At 35.6% G+C, this 18456-nt stretch overlaps 2 protein-coding genes and 1 long non-coding RNA gene across 3 annotated transcripts; 2 read left to right on the forward strand and 1 right to left on the reverse strand.

Annotated features, from left to right (window-relative positions):
- Positions 1–4923: 4923 nt before the first annotated feature.
- On the forward strand, positions 4924–5462 carry LOC112012725 (zinc finger BED domain-containing protein RICESLEEPER 3-like). Its single transcript, XM_024045117.1, has 2 exons — positions 4924–5273; positions 5390–5462. The coding sequence occupies exons 1-2, from the start codon at positions 4924–4926 to the stop codon at positions 5460–5462; spliced, it is 423 nt and encodes a 140-aa protein (XP_023900885.1).
- A 1115-nt stretch (positions 5463–6577) lies between these two features.
- Positions 6578–7109, forward strand: LOC136061936 (uncharacterized). Its single transcript, XR_010623783.1, has 2 exons — positions 6578–6686; positions 6794–7109. It is a non-coding gene; the product is annotated as an uncharacterized LOC136061936 (long non-coding RNA).
- Positions 7110–17239: 10130 nt separating this feature from the next.
- LOC136061935 (potassium transporter 1-like) lies at positions 17240–18447 on the reverse strand. Its single transcript, XM_065760398.1, has one exon. It carries the CDS (start codon positions 18432–18434, stop codon positions 17394–17396), a length of 1041 nt encoding a protein of 346 aa, XP_065616470.1. The 5' UTR covers positions 18435–18447; the 3' UTR covers positions 17240–17393.
- Between the last annotated feature and the right edge of the window lie 9 nt (positions 18448–18456).

Here is an 18456-nt window from a genome sequence, read left to right on the forward strand (position 1 = left end):
ACCTATTTAAGGGATCTTGTCATTTTGGCATCGTCAGTAACTTACATCTGTCTAAGCAGAATCTTGTTACTTAGCCAAATTTCTGGCTAACTTACTCCTATTTAAGGGATCTTGTCATTTTGGTTTTTAAGCTGCTAGGTTTGTTTGCATTAGACCATGGGCTAAATAGTTCTTTTATTGCTTTCAAATGTGAATACAGCGGTTTGTTACATCTATTGGTGGTATTCTTTCAAATGCTCAATGTTCCACGGTCGTGGCAGCTTCTTCCTGTCTAGAGTCTCCAGGTGATAACTGCCTTGTCTAGAGTAGTGGGTAACCCGGTAAGGTCTTTCCCAGGTTGGGCCGAGTTTCCCTTAGGCTAGATCTTTGGTTGTAGGGGTGAATTTGCGTAGGACAAGATCTCTTATATCGAGTCGTCTGAGTTTCACTCTCCCGTTGTAGTATTAGGCCATTTTTTGCCAATACTTGGTCATTCTGTGAGAAGCTCCGTCTTTAACCTCGTCTAAGAAATCCAAGTTGACCTTTAGTTGATCGTCATTGTTTTCTTCATGGAATGCCTCTTGTTTGATGTTGTGATTCCCACTTCAACCGAGATTACTACTTCGGTGCCATAAGTGAGTCTGAAGGGGGTTTCTCCTGTCGGGGTTCTTGCTGTTGTCCTGTATGCCCACAAGACTTTGGGCAATTCCTCTGGCCATGCTCCTTTAGCTTCGTCCAACTTACTTTTGATGATCTTGATCAACGTCCAATTCGTCACCTCCGTCTGTCCATTCACCTGTGGGTGTCCTGGGGATGAGAATTGGTTCTTTATTCTTAGACCTGAACAAAAATCTCTGAAGCCTTGATTGTCGAACTACTGCCCGTTGTCCAATATGATCGTTCGTGGAATTCCGAACTTGCAAATTATGTTCTTCCATACAAAGCTTTGTATCTTTGCTTCGGTGATGGCTTATAATGCTTCTACTTTAACCCATTTTGTGAAATAATTAATGGCGACTAGTAAAAAATTTTCCTGTCTCTTACCTTGGGGTAATGGACTGATGATATCAATTCCCCATTGTGCAAACGGCCGTAGGGAGGCTATCGGCGTGAGTTTCGACGCTGGACATTTCCAAACCTTTGGCATTTGTCACATTTCTTGACGAACTCCATTGCATCCATCTGCAAAGTAGGCCAGAAGTAACCTGTTCTGATAACTTTGCTCACCAAGGATCTAGGGCCTGCATGGTCACCACAAATCCCTCTGTGGATCTCTTCCAGGATGTACTTGGCTTCCTCTTCGTCAACGCACTTCAAGTAAGGCATGGAAAAGCCTTTCTTGTACAGGGTGTTGTTTAAGATCATGAACCTAACTGCTCTCTTCCTAACTTTCTTGGCCTCCTTGACATCTTGTGGAAGGTGTCCGTCCTGGAGGAAGGACAGGATTGGGGTCATCCAGTTGTTTGCACTCTGGATTACAAAGGTAGAAGCTTCTTCAATGTTGGGATGTTTCTAGACTTCCATCTTCAAGTCTATACTCATTGATTCTTCTTTTGACAACGCCTGTTTCGCGATCTCGTCTGCCACACTGTTCTAGCATCTGGGATCTGTGCGAATTCCATCCGATCAAATTCCTTTGTTAAATGCTTCGTCAGCTGGAGGTATTTTTGCATTCTCTCTTCCTTTGCTTCATATTCCTCTTTTATTTGTCCCACTATCAGTTTTGAATCACTTTGGAAGAACAAATTTTTAGCTTCTAATGCCTTTGCAATCCTTAGTCCCGTTAGTATTCCTTCGTACTCAGCTTCATTATTGATGGCCAGGAACTTTAGCTTAACTCCATATCTAAGCATCTCTCCTTCAGGGGTGATGATGACGACCCTGACTCTGCCCCTTTTTCAGGTTGACGAACCATTTGTTTGAACCGTTCATCTTTCGGACTCGTCAGTTGTTTCTTCCTATTCTGGGTTGGTGAACTCAACGATGAAGTCTGCTAACGCCTATGCCTTAATAGCTATCTTGGGGTGATACTCAATGTCGAACTGGCTATACTCGATTGCCCACTAGACCATCATTCCTGCGGCCTTGGCCCTTAGGCTTGTTCATGAACTTCTTAACGGGTTGGGCCGTCATCACCAAGATAGGGTTCGCTGCTTGGAAGTAGGGTCACAATTTGCGTAAGGCTTAGGGATGACAATTTTTGCCCGACCCGCGAGTACCCGGCCCGGCCCGACCCTAATGGGCTGGGTTTTACCCGGTCCGATTAGGAATAGGGTCGGGTATGGGTTTAAAAAAAAAACCGATGCGGGTTCGGGTTAAGTCCGGGTTTTATAAAAAAAAAAACCCGAGACCCGACCCAAGACTCGACCCGAAACCCAGCTCGGTAAAAACCCGGTAACCTGAAATTACTAAAATACCCTATATATATACCTAAAATCTAACCCTAATCTCTCATTTCTTCACCCTTCACTCTTCAGCAGCCTCCCTCCCTCTCAATCCAACAGCCCCACACTCCCTCACCCTCACTCTTCTCAAACCACCACCGTGAACACCACCAAAACTTAGACGGTGAGACACCCAACCACCAAATCACAACACCACAGGTCCACAACCCATATACGCCGCCGATTCACGACAAGTCCAAACATACCCAAAAGAAAAAAAAACATCACAACCCACAAATCCACTCATTGAGATACCAAAACCACCGCCTCACCACCATCGTCACAAACCCCACCCTCATTCCAACATGACGACACTCCCTCACGCCTCCCTCTCTTAGTCCAACCCTCAGTCCCTCTCCCTCAGCTCACGTCGTTGACTCTTCCCATCGAGCTATCGCCGTTTTTGGGTTTAGCTTATATTTTTTTTTGTGTTGAAACTTGTTACTTTGTTTTCATGTTTACCAAATTTTGATTTCAATAATTGATGTATGTAAAAACACACACACACACATGGGTATTAAAGGAAAAAAGAAATGAAAAACTAATATTATAAGAAAGAAAGGGTTGATGAATTTCAATTGATGGATAGAAGAAGCATATGGATATGGGGATTTTTTTTTTTTTTTTTGTAAACTTATTTTCTTTTATTTCTCTGCTCAAAGCTCTCTCATTTTTTTTCTTGTCCGTGGGTTGGTCAATTGAAAAATGTGATTTTTTTTTTATTTGGGTTTAATTATAGAGATTTGAAAAGAAGATTAACTAGAGCACTAAAATATTTTAGGAATAAAAATCACATAAGCAAGCGTAAAACTAAACTATTTTATGAAAAAATTAATTTTATTTACAAAAGTTTTTTAAAATATGGTACATGTTTTATTTTATTCCTTATATATATATATATATATATATATAAAGTTCTATTCTCATACTTGAAATTCCACTTTGGTCGATGCCTCTAAACAAAATATATATTTTAGGTGTGAAAATAGAACTTAAAGTTCTAAACTATTAGTTAGGTTTTATTTCTATCTCAAAATATCATTAAACTTTTGTACATGTCCCTGAAACTTAACAAGAGTGGACAAAAGGACCAAATGTATGACAGTTGTCAACTACAGATTTCCTAGCAGGACAAACCCCACCATTTTTATGGGGGAGAAAATGGGCAAATGCCCTTTTCGCACAAATTATGTAGCGTTTTGCCCCATTTTTCAAACTAATTAAGGAAATGCCCATCTTTTGAAACTCGAGTTGAGATAAATCAAGTTAGGCCTTATAGTGACATTTTTAAGGAGCCTATAGTGACGTTTTAAGGACCTATAGTGACGTTTTAAGGACCTATAGTGACGTTTTGTAACTCAACCTCCATGAACTTGAGTTATAGGTAATTTGATTGGATGCATTAGGTGTGTGTGTCAGAACATGAACATGTTATTGGATTTTCCATTTTTTGCTTTTCCATTTTTTCTCGTTTCTAAGCTCTGTGCTCTGTTGATAGCTGAAAAAGGAACAAACCTTAGTTTAGATTTCAAACAAGAAATAGAAAATAAACAAAAGAAAGTAAGAACAATGTGGGGAAATGTTATTGGATTTTCTGTGCTTCTTTCTCTTTTCTTTATTGACTGATTCTCTGCTTTGCTATGCTTTGCTTCTTTCTTTAGTTTGCTTTCATGCCTTGCAACTTGCTTTGTTGTTGTTAAGGGTTTGGTTTATGGGTTAAGGTGTTTGTGGCGTTATACTGTTATTGGGTTTGTTAAATATTGTTTGGGTTGTGATGACAATGGCAATGAAGTATTGTTTTTTGTGTTTGTTAGGAATGCAGAGCCTAAAACGAAGATGGAAGACACAAACAAATCTAGCTCTTCCTCACCAAGCGGCTCTCCCTTAAGAACCGGACGTTGTCCCTTGCCAACTATGCTGTCTCCTTCGCCATTTTCACTATTACCCTCGCCATTGTCGCTTGGCAGCTCACCCTCAGGATCACCATCACCTTTATGCCCATTAAACAACGAGTAAGTGTTTGAATTTGTTGTTAATCATGTTTAATTTGTGAATTTGTGTAATTATGAATTTGTGCCTATTAATTAATAAGTATGTGTAATAATAAATTTGTGATAATTTGTTTTAATTATAACTCCCAAAGTTCTGAATCAATTAGGAGCCCGAAATCCCCGACAGTGGACTTAGAGGTAAAGGAACAAGAAGGGAGTCAAGGGAGTCCAAGGACAGAGGGAGAGAGAGAGAGCAAGAGCCTACAAATGAGGACTTGGATACAAGTAAAAAAAGAAAGACTACCTCAGATGTTTGGGCTCATTTTACAAAGAAGAAAGTTGAAGGAAAAGTTAAAGTTCAATGCCATCATTGTGGCAAACTTTACTTGGGTGATTCTAGCCAAGGTACAACCCATTTGTGTAATCATTTAGCAAGATGTTCACGGATGAAGTTTAAAGATATACGACAACAAGTCTTAATTAAACAACAAAATAAGGTGGATGGAACTATGAGTTTAAATAATTATCAATTTGATCAAGTCAGAGTGAGGAATAAGCTTGCTCGTATGGTCATCCTACATGAATATCCCCTTTCAATGGTTGATCACATTGGGTTTAGAGAGTTTGTGGCTGATCTTCAACCTATGTTTAAACTTGTCACAAGAAATACTTTGAAGAGTGACATTCTTAAAATCTATGATAATGAGAGGGAGAAAGCTTTGAAGATCACAGACAAGAATGGAAGTAGGATGGCAATTACAACTGATATGTGGACTTCAAGTAACAAAAAGAGAGGGTTTATGGTCATTATCGCTCATTTTATTGATCATACTTGGACGTTGCAAAACCGGGTTTTAAAGTAATTTTTTTATCTATAAATTGAATTTAAAGACTTTACATTTAGAATGTTTATTGAGTTATGTTAAATTGAATGTTTATTTAGTTATGTTATAATTATTCCTATTATTTTTCTAGGTTTGTTTATGTTCCTTCTCCACATACGAAAGATGTCCTTGCTGATGTCCTTGTTGATTGTTTTTTAGAGTGAAATATTGATAGGAAGTTGTCTACAATAACTGTAGATAATTGTAGTACTAATGATGCCATAATAAGATTTCTCTTGAATAAGCTTGATACTAGTTCTCTTATGTTGGGTGGGTCTATGTTGCATATGAGGTGTGTTGCACATATTTTGAATTTGATTGTTCAAGATGGGTTGTCTCTTATTGGTGATGGTATTGAAAGGATTCGTGATAGTGTGATTTATTAGACTGAATCACCAAAAAGGAGGCAAAAATTTGAAGAAAGTGCACGTCAATTGCATGTTCAATGCACCAAAGAGTTAGTCTTAGATTGTAAAACTCATTGGAATTCAACTTACTTAATGCTTTCTACTGCATTAATTTATAAAGATGTTTTCTCGCGTTTGACTAAACGTGAAACATCTTATACTTGTTTGCCATGTAATCATGATTGGGAGGTAGCCAAAGATATTTGTAGGAGGTTGGAGTTGTTTCATAGTGTGACTGAATTTTTCTCTGGTCGTAAGTACCCCACAACTAATATGTATTTTGCTTTGGTGTGTGAGTTGAAAATTGCATTGAATGAATGGAGTTTGTCTTCAAGTGAGATGATAAGTACGATGGCAGAAAGCATGCTTGCTAAATTTAATTCTTATTGGGCTAATATTAGTGTTGTTATGGCTGTTGCTGCTATCTTAGATTCAAGATATAAAATGAAGTTATTGGAGTTTTATTATTCTAACATTTATGGTGATAATTCTGATTTGGAGATTGAAAAAATTAAGAATCTTTGTTATGATTTGCTTGATGAGTATGGAGATGTAGATGAGTCTCCTGTAGGTAACGAAGGAAGTTCTCATATGCCTGCAAGTACTTCAAATCAAGTGGCACAAATAAAATTTAGGTTGATTGGGTCAATGTCAAGGTTTGATGGGTTTGTGAACAATAGTTCAATTAGTTCAAAGAAACATGAGAGTGGTAGAATGGAATTTGATTATTCATTGATGAGGGAGTCTTAAAGAGGAGTGAAGACTTTGATATTTTGGTATGGTGGAAAAGTAATGGTCTCAAGTATCCTACTTTACAAAGGATTGCAAGAGATATTTTAGTCATTCCCATCACAACTATTGCTTCAGAAGTTGCCTTTAGCACTAGTGGGAGACTTTTAAGTCCACACCGTAGTAGGCTACATCCCAAGACTATAAAGGCAATGATGTGTGCTCAGAATTGGTTATGGAGTGAAATCAACGGTTAGCAATTGTCTAATTTCTGTTTATAAAATCAAAATTGTGTTTTTATATTTGCTAGTTACAATTGGATGAAGTTTATTCCATTTTTTAATTCATTGTTGTTGTAGGTTCTTCAACTATATCTGGAGATAGTATATTTCAATCCATTCTTGATGATGGGGAGCCAAATGAAGATGATGGGAGTTGTGCCACAATTGATGGGAGTTGTATCACAATTGATGAAGATTAAACATTTTGTACTAATTTAGTAGTTTTTTTAATTTCTTAGACTTGTTGGATTAATTTGTTGGTTTGTAATTATTCTAAACTTGTGGGATATATTTTGTAGCTTTTTAATTTCTTGGACTTGTTGGACTTTTGATACTTATTTCTTAGACTTGTTGGATTTATTTTATTTTTATGTTTAGCCGTTGATTTTAGTTATGATTTTTTTGATTAATGATTAAATGGTTCTCTTAGCTAGGTAATTTATTGATTTAAAATCTTAGTTATGATTTATTGAATTATGATTATGATATTAGTTATGATTTATTGATTTATAGATTTATAATTAACATGTGATTTCTTAATTTATGATTAGTAGTCTATGATTAATTTGGACTGATTTGGCATTTGGGCCATGTAGGCTCAATGTAGGCAATATGCAAGCAAAAATAAATTTGGACTGATTTGGTTAATAAATTATAGGCTTTATGCAGGCTTAATGATTTGGACTGATTTGGTTATTTTAGCTAGGTAATATCGTCCGAATTACAGCCGTTTTTTTTAAACCCGAAAAAAAAAAAAAAAAAATGGTGGTTGGGCCTCGAATTGGGCCCAATCCTAAACGAGCCCGCGAGGCCCGACTGGGGCGGGTTCGGGCCTTGGAGAAAACCCAATGCCCTAAATGGATCGGGTCCGGGCTACAGGTCTTACCCCATGGGTCGGGTTTGGGTATGGAAAAACCTGGCCCGAATCCGACCTATTGTCATTCCTAGTAAGGCTACGATCAATAGGAACACAATCTTCTCTATTCGGGGGTACATGGCTTCTACCTCTTAGAAGGCTTGACTGACGTAGTAGACTGGGAGCTGCGTCTTGTTCTCTTCCCAAATCAAGGCTACACTCACAGCTGTTGCTGATACTGCCATATATAAATACAAGTTTTCCCCCTCCTTGGACGAACTCAGAAGGGATGGATTGCTCAAGTAGTGCTTAAGTTCTTGGAAAGCTTTCTTACATTCGTCGGTACAGGCAAAAGCTTGCTTCAGTGTCTTAAAGAAAGGCAAGCATTTGTCCGTTGCTTTAGAGACGAACTTGTTGAGTGCTACTATCCTCCCTGTAAGCTTCTGGACTTCCTTGACAGTCTTGGGCGATGTCATATTTAGTATGGTTCGTACCTTCTCTGGGTTTGCTTCTATCCCTCTATGGGACACCATGAACCCCAAGAACTTTTCTGAGGCAACTCCAAATACACACTTACTAGGGTTCAATTTCATTTGGTACTGCCTGAGAGTGGTGAACGTCTCTCGGAGATCGTCCTGGTGAGTAGACTCTTCCTTACTCTTGACGAGCATATCATCCGCATATACTTCCATGTTCCTCCCGATTCGCTTACTGAACATTTTATTTACTAGCCTCTGGTAAGTTGCTTCTACGTTTTTCAGTCCAAAAGGCATTACCTTATAGCAGTAAAGCCATTGGCTTGTGATAAAGACGGTTTTCTCCTGGTCTTCCTCGGCCATCTTTATCTGATTGTACCTTGAGAATGCATCCATGAACGTTAGCAACTTATGTCCTGGACGGGCTTCCTTTCGGGATCCATATTCAACCTATATTGGGTGACTTTTGTGGATATACCTGGCATGTCCTCGTGGTTCCATGTGAAGACGTCCAGGTTTTCTTTGAGGAACTAGACTAGTTTCGACTGCATCTCAGGACTCAAAGTCGTCCCTATTTTGGTCATCTTTAATGTGTCTCCGTTGACCAGCTTTACTGTCTCCAAGGCTTCCACTTTCTCTTCTTCTTTCTCTTCGATCATCCACGTATGGTTTTCTTTTGTTGCTAATACAGCCTGGTAACACTCCCTGGCCAACACTTGATCTCCTTTTGCCTCGCCTATGTCATTTTCTGTTGGGAATTTTACCTTCAGACAATAGGTGGACATGGCTGCCTTCCAACAATTGAGTGTAGGCCTCCCGATGATTACATTGTAGGAGGATGGACAATCTACTATCAGGAAGTCCAACTGGTGAGTCAATTGTCTCAGGTAAGCTCCCACTATGACTGCCAGTGTCACTATGCCCTTAGGGTACACTCTGTCTCCACTGAAGCTGACAAGGGGGGAGTCAAAGGGATGTAGCCTTTCGAGGGATACCTTCAATTGTTGAAAAGCAAAAGATAGATGATATCTGCAGAACTGCCGTTGTCCACGAGGATTCTCCTGGTATTAAACCTTCTATCGTAAGCATAATAACTAGGGGGTCGTCATGCAGCTGCTTCACTCCTCTAGCGTCCTCCTCTAAGAATAGGATATCCCTGTCCGTTTGTCTGTGCTTTAAGGGTGGTATCCTATGGATGTTGTTCAGGGCTGTAAATGAACCAAACCGATCATGAACAACTCGGGCTCGACTTGATAAAAAGCTTGTTCATATTTGTTTGTTTATAAATAAGCCAAGCTTGAGCCTTAGTTTTAGGCTCGTTTAATAAACAAGCCGACCCAAGCAAAAAAAATTTGTTTACAAAGAAGCTCGTGAGCTATTAGACTTGATAGACAACAATTCAAGCATAGACTCATTTATAAGTTTATATGTGTTAGTTAAATATACTCATTACACATATCTTAATAATAATATTGCTAACATAAGACCACTACCTATATTACCTTAATTTTTTCATTCCTTTAAATTGATGAAAAACCACTTTAGACTATAGTTACATTTAAAAATAAATAATTAATTAAGTAGGTCACATATGATCTTTCCCTATCAATCATCTAAAGTAAAATTATGAAACATGTTAATATTTTCTCATTCATAATAGTTACAAATATGTATTTTTCTAGTCCTTCACCATCTAATGTAAATGTAAAAATTGTATTTTGAATAATTGCTAAACCTGTAGACAAGGAATGATGAATGAATGAATTTAATTATGTAAATTATTAATTTGAATAATGGCTAATCATAAGTAGGACTAGATGCATGATAAAATGAGTATACTATTTTCTTTTTCTTTTTTCTTAATTTTAGAGATTTAAGCATTTAATAATGTAATTTTTTTAGATCTTAAGCTCAAAAACTTGACCTGAGCTCGAGTTTGAGCTTGATATTAAGCTTGAGTTTGGCTTGACAAATTAATCAAGCCAAGCCAAGTCAAGCTCAAGCTTTTTGGCTTTCCCACGAGCTCAAGCCCAAATACTATTTTTAGACTTGTCACACGCTCAACCAAGTTCAAGCTTTTGATTCTTCCTGACGAGTCATGCTTGAACATGCACTACTCGATAAAGCTCGGCTAGTTTACAGCCCTAGCTGTTCACCTGCCTCTGGTATGATTTCTTGATGGATCTGAACGACCCCCCTATGGATGGTCCCTCTGTGATCGTCTTTATTTCTTCTATCACATTTTGCTGACAATGTGGCTTGTGATCGTCATTCCTTGGAGAGGCTTCTATCTTGTCCCCGCCATCGTCTCTGGGCCTAGTGGAATCTCCCTTCTTTACGAATTTTGCAGCTTCCCTCTTCATATGAGCTCTTCTATCTGCTCCTTCAAGTCTTTGCAGTCCTCTGTATAAGGACAAGCACTACCGGTGTGGTGCCTACCAAAGAGTCTCCGATGATTAAGTCAGCGTCTGGAAATTCCAAGAAAATATCAGATAATAGAGTTATGGCATGTATTTGGATTCCTTGTACCTTGTATTCGTTTTATGGAGTGTTTATATATGGTGCCATAGCATCTAGCCGTTGTGGCTTTTTTTGTGGCTTTAATACTTCTTTTGGTAACGCTTCCATGCTCAGTAATGTAGGACTTGATGGGCTTCCAACGATCTATACAGCTGGTCTTGTAACCATCTGAGGCATTATCTACTGCATTGAATGGCTTTCTTCCATTTTTCAGTGACATGGAGATGTGGACGGAGATGTTTGATTTGTTCGTCTAAGAAAAAGGGCTCATCGGTCCCATCAAAAAATAAAATGAAAACATGGTACATTCTAATCAGTGAAACATAGAATGGTATATAAAAAGTAGTAAAAAATATTTATATTTGAATTGTTATGGTATTAGCATTATTCATATGCGAATGCTCGATATGTTTTGTCCACATGTGCGAAGACGTACGAATGCACCCTTCGTCTTGGTATTCTTGTGGTAGACGGTAGACTGGTATCACATGGAAATTTTAGAGCACATCTCCATCGCCATTGACCATCTTTTTTACTTTTTTATTCAGCCGAATTATATATATATTTGAGACACCCTTAGCAAAGCCGGATTCGTATTCACTTTGACTTATGGACCATAAGTTATGGTACTCACGTACTTAAAGCCGTGAGCAGAAGTGAATTTAAGGGCTATGTGTATTTCGCTCTAAAATATTTTAGAAAAATAATTTCAGCATTTTTCAAGGTTTTTTTATTGTAAAATTTTGGTGAAATCTGACAATATTTTTAGCTGATTGAAAATTTTGTGTGTGAAAATTGTAAAATGTTTTATTAAAAAATTTTCAATAATATATATTTTTAAATAAACTACGTTATTTCTCTCATTTCGCACACACATGCCCCCTTCTCTTCTCTCTTTTGACTCATAGAAACACATATAGACCTAGTCATTGACAAGGTGGTGAGTAGGGATCACCAGTACTGGGAGGCGGCTTGAAGGCCTGCAGGTTTGCAATCAACACAAAGGTTGTGCAAAATGGCAACGTTTCACAGCTAGGTTGTGTTTAGTTTGGCTAATACTTGATCCCTAATGTCGTCATTAAGCCCTTAAGTTAGTAGGGGTACAAAATGAGATGTCTACCATGAGCGGTGCTTACTTTTGGGTAGTGGAGGATTGCATGAGTAATAAACACTTGGAGAGTTTTAAGTTTAGATTGTCAAAGGCAAAGTGGACTCTGTTATGGATAATTAGAGTCTGTTAGAATTATGTGTGGTTAAATTATTAAATTTATCATAATATTAGAGGAAGAGGTTCTGAATTCGAAATCCGTCTCTTTCACTCTACTTCCTATTTAAAATCCCACATGTTGAGACTCGCCTATTAAAATGTAGTTTAAGCCCACATGTAAAGGGGATTGTTAGAATTATGTAGTTAAATAATTAAATTTACCATTTTTGAATAATTTAAGTTTTTAAGAAAATCGATAATTTAACAAAGACCCTACCAAGATAAAGGTCTTCATATGAAGAGCATTTCACAATATACTATTACATTACTACCCACTAAAACAAACCTATTTGCAAAGCATATCATCCCTACCTTTCTCTTGTGACCTTTGCAAGTAAGAAGTAGAGATCGTTTCCCATGCTCATTTGAGACTCGTGAGATCAATGCATTGGAATGACACACGAACGATTGAAGGATGGTGCTACAAACTACAAAGGATGAATATATAAAAGTAGACGTCCTTTGTCTTGTGGGAAGCACTTGAAGTTGCCAAAGATATGGGTTGGAGGTGGAATGTGAATCACACACAAGCTAATTCTTGTGCTTTTTTTTTTTTTAAATTGTTGTCCTTTTTTTGGGTGAAAAATTGTTGTGCTTTTTTTTTTGGTTAAAAATTGTCATGCTTCAACCCTGGGGCTCTCTTTTCTGGGAGTAGGCCACCAGATACAGTATTATGGAGATGCTAGCTAGAAGCTTTTGCTATTTTTTTTTTTTTCAAAAATTCTATATAACCATATAAAAAACTATAACTTTTGTCACCACTGTTCATATGACAATTTATGAGTAAAAGATTCGTGTGTAAATGATAGACAACTAGTTATAATTTGTCATGTAAGATAGTTTGGACAAAAATTATGATTTTTATGTGATTCTAGAATTATTCCTATTTTTCATGGTGTCCAAGTCGTTGTAATATAGCATCACAGGGACTTGCCTTTGAGGTGAATTGTAATGAGGATGCAGTCTTTCCTTTCTTGGGTGGAGGATACTCTAATTTGGATCCGCCGTGCAATTACCCTCAGTATGAAATATATAGGATAGTTAGAAAAGTTAAAAAGGTTTTCCCATTATTTAAAAAAAAAAAAAATGAAAAGAAAGAAGCTATTGCACAATTCCTTAGTCCGAGGATAAATGTAAACAGTAAACTATGTCTAAAGCAGCCAAATTGGCCAAATACCACATATTTTTGAAATTTTTAACAAAAAAACACTGTTTTGAAAATAAATGGCGATTTACCACTTTTCTTGGTACTCGAGTTTATGAAATTCGAGTTCCTCATCAGTTCTGCCACCATGGCACTATTGAACTGGAATTTGTGCGATAAAAAAAAATAATGTGGTACTCGAGCTTAGTAAACTCGAGTACCATGCAACACAATACTCGAGTATACCAAGTTCGAATACCTTTTATAAATAAAATGCAAATTATTTTATTTCTATGGTACTCGAGTATTGTGTAATTTTTTTTTTTTTTTTTGGGGATAATCGACAAATAAACATAAACATAAAAATAAGTAGATTTTTTTATGTTTTTATTTATTTAAATTGAAGCATTTTAAAATATAGAGATTTTAATTTCAAAATACTTTTTTTTTGGGTATAATCGACAAATAAAACATAAACATAAAAATAAGTAGCTTTTTTATGTTTTTTATTTATTTAAATAGAAGCATTGTAAAATATAGAGATTTTAAATCTACACCAAAGAAACGCCAAAATAAAAAATTGAGCGGTATTGTTGTTGTACTTAAATAAGTTGTAACAAGCAACATAAATTGAGCGGCATTGTTATTGTATATTTGAATATGCTTACTGCATTCATAAAATCCATTTTCTACATTAACTAAAACTGTTCATTGTTTTCTTATAAAAATTGTTCACTATTTTCTACATAAACTATTTCTAGCATTCTGCATAAAATTATTTTCTATTCAGCATTATTTTAAAAATTGTTCATTCTCTTTTTTGCATAAATTATTTTCTATTCACTATTTAAAAAATTGTTCATTGCTTTCTCATAAAACACCTAGTGAAATCGTGTTTTTTAAATTTAAAAGCCAAATCTAAATACTTTTTCATGTTTGAATTTCACAATTTTTTCTGCATTGATAAAATCTGTTTCTACATTAATAAAATTTTCGTTCTGCATATCATGTTTACTGTATATTCGAATCTGCTTACTGCATTCATAAAATCTGTTTTCTACATTAATTAAAACTATTCATTGTTTTCTCATAAAAATTGTTCACTGTTTTCTGAATAAACTGTTTTTAGCATTCTGCATAAAATTGTTTCTGTTCAACATTATTTAAAAAACAGATTTGACTTTTAAATTTAGAAAACACGATTTCATGAGGTGTTTTATGAGAAAACAGTGAACAATTTTTTAAATAGTGAATAGAAAATAATTTATGCAGAAAAGAGAGAGATCAATTTTTTAAAATAATGCTGAATAGAAATAATTTTATGCAGAATGCTAGAAACAATTTATGCAGAAAACAATAAACAATTTTTATGAGAAAGCAATGAATAATTTTAATTAATGTAGAAAACAGATTTTATGAATGTAGTAAGCAGATTCGAATATACAATAAACATGATGTGCAGAGAGCAAATTTTATTAATGTAGAAACAGATTTTATCGATGCAGAAAAATAGATTCGATTATTGTGAAATTCAAACATGAAAAAGCATTCAGATTTGGCTTTTAAATTTAGAAAACACGATTTTACTAGGTATTTTATGAGAAAGTATTGAACAATTTTTTAAATAGTGAATAGAAAATAATTTATGCAGAAAAGAGTGTGAACAATTTTTAAAATAATGCTGAACAGAAAATAATTTTATACAGAATGTTAGAAATAGTTTATGTAGAAAATAGTGGACAATTTTAATGAGAAAACAATGAACAGTTTTAGTTAATGTAGAAAATAGATTTTATGAATGCAGTAAGTAGATTCGAATATACAGTAACAATGCTGCTCAATTTATGTTGCTTGTCACAACTTATTTAAGTACAGCAACAATGCCGCTCAATTTTTTATTTTGGCAGTTCTTTGGTCTAGATTTAAAATCTCTATATTTTACAATGCTTCTATTCAAATAAATAAAAAAAACATAAAAAGCTACTTATTTTTATGTTTTATTTGTCGATTATCCCAAAAAAAAAAAAGTATTTTGAAATTAAATTCTCTATATTTTACAATGCTTCAATTTAAATAAATAAAAACATAAAAAATCTACTTATTTTTATGTTTATGTTTATTTGTCGATTATCCCCAAACAAAAAAAAAATTACACGGTATCCGAGCTTGGTAAACTTGAGTACCGTAGAAATAAAATAATCTACATTTTATTTATAAAAAGTACTCAAGCCCGATATACTCGAGTATTGTGTACCGTAAAAATAAAATAATCTACATTTTATTTATAAAAGGTACTCGTCGACTCGAGTCTGGTATACTCAAGTATTGTGTTGCATGGTACTTGAGTTTACTAAGCTCGAGTACCACATTAATTTTTTTAATCACACAAATTCTAACTCAGCAGTGCCACAGTGGCAAAACTGATGAGGAACTCGAGTTTCATGAACTCGAGTACCAAGAAAAGTGGTAGATAGCCATTTTATTTCCGAAACAATGTTTTTTTGCGAAAAATTTCAAAAATAAGTGGTATTTGGCCAATTGGCCATCTAAAGCTTAATATAATGCATTATCAATTTTCTTCAAAAGAAAATTTTCAGGTTTGGATTTTGTGCAATACTCCCAAAATCACTCACAAAAAGTTACAACTTTTCATCTTTTACCTCTTTTAAGTTTTAACTATTTTTATTTTTTAAATCTTTTTGATCTAACGATAATATTAAAAATAAGTAAATAACCTACTTAACTTTTTTTATCACAACTAATAAAAAGGAATCACATGGTGCAATAGCCGGTCTCAATCCAAAAAACTCATATAAATGAGCTGACATGGCAGTGCTGACTTATATATAATTTATAAATTAAAAAAAAAAAAAAATCTTTAAGCAGAGCCCAAGACCAAGACTGAATAACTTGAACCCAAACGGTTAAAGCCCAAAATCCCAAATGCTTTACTAACTCGACAACACGCAAAATGGAAGGTCCCGAATAGCGCACGCCACCAACCCACTTGATTGGACAAAACATTTCAAACCAACCCCCACGGGCTCACTAACCCCTCTGTCTCTCTCTCTCTCTCTATAAATATAATAGAGAGAGTATCTGCTAGCATCAGTCAAGCTCAAAACAAAGCAAAATAATGGACTCTACCAACGTTCTGGTTAGAAACTCCTTTTCCCTCTCCACTTCCTTTTCTTTCTCTTTACTTTTCCTGTTTGGTTGCTTAGAAAAACTCTTAAAACTAAATAAATCTTATACTTCACAATTTATACGTTCCCAACGTGTCACTACTGTGCAAAAACTTTCAACGGTTTTGTTAAAAATTATTGATATGTAATTTTTGTTACTGTTATCTTGCGGAGCGTTTTTGTTTTTTGTTTTTCCTTTTCCTGTTTGGTTGCTAAGAAAATGAAAATAATGGAGCATTTACTTTAGAGCGTTCCTATACGAATTTACTTTTAGCTTTGTTGGAGATTCTATGTGTTTTTCTCAGTAACCAAACAGACATCTAAAATATTAATGCATGTTGATTGCGATTAGTTTAACTGGCTGGATTACTCTGTTTTACTTTGTTTTCTCAGCAATCAAACAGATATTTAAATATTTAGTTATTTAAACAAGTATTTCCACAACATTTTTTTACCCACACATATTTCCACAACACTTGAACAACATTACTAGAAATCTCTTACCAAAGGAGCCCCAAATCATATAGTCAAATACAACTAAGGATCTAAATTAAAACTGGGTCTTGTGATATTGGTTGATTGTGCTCCATGTAGACCAATGAATTCCATAAAGTTATCTCCATCTTGAGCAATCAATGTCAGTAACCATTCTTGAAGGTGTAGGTTAAGTTGTATCACCTTCGTCTAAAACCCTTCCAAATTGCAGTTGTCATCATCTACACTAACTCCCTTACTACCTCCCTTAATTTTATTTTCCCATTCTGCTATATGTATGACTTAATAAAAGATAAGGAATTTTCATGTATTTTTCTCCCTTTTGAGGTAGCACCTTTGGGTATTTCTTTGTGATGCACCACTAACTTCTAATCAGCAAATAATGTGAATTTTGGGCATGTCTCTCTTATTCTTTACACTTATTGAATCTGGGGCTGATTGGACCAATTTCTGCTTTACTTAGCCTTTCCAAAACTTGACCCCGACAACCATCACTATGGGACTACGTTTCTGTTTCCTTGTCCCTAAAAGAATCATGTACAATTTTTTCTTAAAGTGCCAGTTCTGCTATGTGGTGTTCATTTATTAAAAAGATAAAATTATATACATAATTTACATCCTGAGATACAGAGTGTAGCATGTCAACCTAAAGATCAGTAACAGATAATCTAACAGAAAAGAAATAACACTTGTGGGGAAAAGCCTCTGGCAAGAAGTGAACTTTTTCTTTAGAACTTAGACATAGTAAATCATACCAACTTCCAGCAAAGAAGTAGGGGACACCTTCATGAGAATATTAGGCTCTGTACTATTCTTGCTTAAAAAAGCATATACTACATCAATGGCAAATTTCTTAAAAATGGAAGACGGTTTCTTTGACTTTGCATAGGAATGCCCCAAAACATAAGTGATGCCAGATTCTTTGGCTTTTAAAATCTGCAGAGACTCATCTTTAAGAAGAAAACTTTCCACACGACCAATATCAGATGTCATCGCTTGAATATCACATGAACACCTCACTCTGTCCTCTTCAGGATATGAAATTGAGGTGGTATGCACTGAAGAATTGAAGGCTTCAATATCTGAGTTTCCAAACTCTCCACAAAAATCAGTTGCTTTTGATGCAGTTTCATCCTCAGTTTCTACAAATTGTACAAGTCCAGACACCAATCTGTTTTCGAAATTGTAATTTTCTTGTTGCAGATCCTTGTAACCATACCTCAGAATGCATCTGAACATGCCACACTCTTTTGGGCCTACCCTACTAATGAGAATTCGTTCCTTTTCACAAATATAGGGAACTTGAACAGATTTTATGCAAACAAAAACAAGCACTTGATGGAATGCAGGTAAATTAGTCACAAAATGTCCAAAAACAGCTGGTACCCCTGTTACCAGATTAGTGTATACAAGCCCAATTCCAGGGACCCGGACAATTCCTAAGCTTGGCCCTAAAGACACTATCCTATTCATCGAAACCTTGTTCTCCACATCAAACTGGTGTTTCTTCATTGTTCCATAATTCCATATGTACATTACAGCCATAAAGATAGAAGACACTGTAAGTGCAATCCATGCACCCTCAGGTACCTTGAAAATACATGCAGAGATGTAAAGCAGTTCCATTGATCCAAACACCAACAGAAATGCAACAACAGTAACTGTCTTTTGCTTCCACACTATTATCATCACCATTGCCATCAAGCAAGTTGTCACAAACATAACAACAGTCACTGCTAGCCCTGTATAGTCAGGAAAACAACCACATTCATTCATGTACACAAAAAGCCTAAAGAGC

This window comes from Quercus suber, unplaced genomic scaffold (assembly GCF_002906115.3).
Source record: "Quercus suber isolate HL8 unplaced genomic scaffold, Cork oak 2.0 scaffold_364, whole genome shotgun sequence".
Taxonomy (NCBI): domain Eukaryota; kingdom Viridiplantae; phylum Streptophyta; class Magnoliopsida; order Fagales; family Fagaceae; genus Quercus; species Quercus suber.

Excerpts from the sequence above, each read along its gene's own strand:
- LOC112012725 (XM_024045117.1), top strand. The coding sequence starts at position 4,924 with ATGAGTTTAAATAATTATCAATTTGATCAAGTCAGAGTGAGGAATAAG. Across the intron at positions 5,274-5,389 it reads TTGCAAAACCGGGTTTTAAA|GTTTGTTTATGTTCCTTCTC; the intron begins GTAATTTTTTTA and ends TTATTTTTCTAG.
- LOC136061935 (XM_065760398.1), bottom strand. The coding sequence starts at position 18,434 with ATGAATGAATGTGGTTGTTTTCCTGACTATACAGGGCTAGCAGTGACT.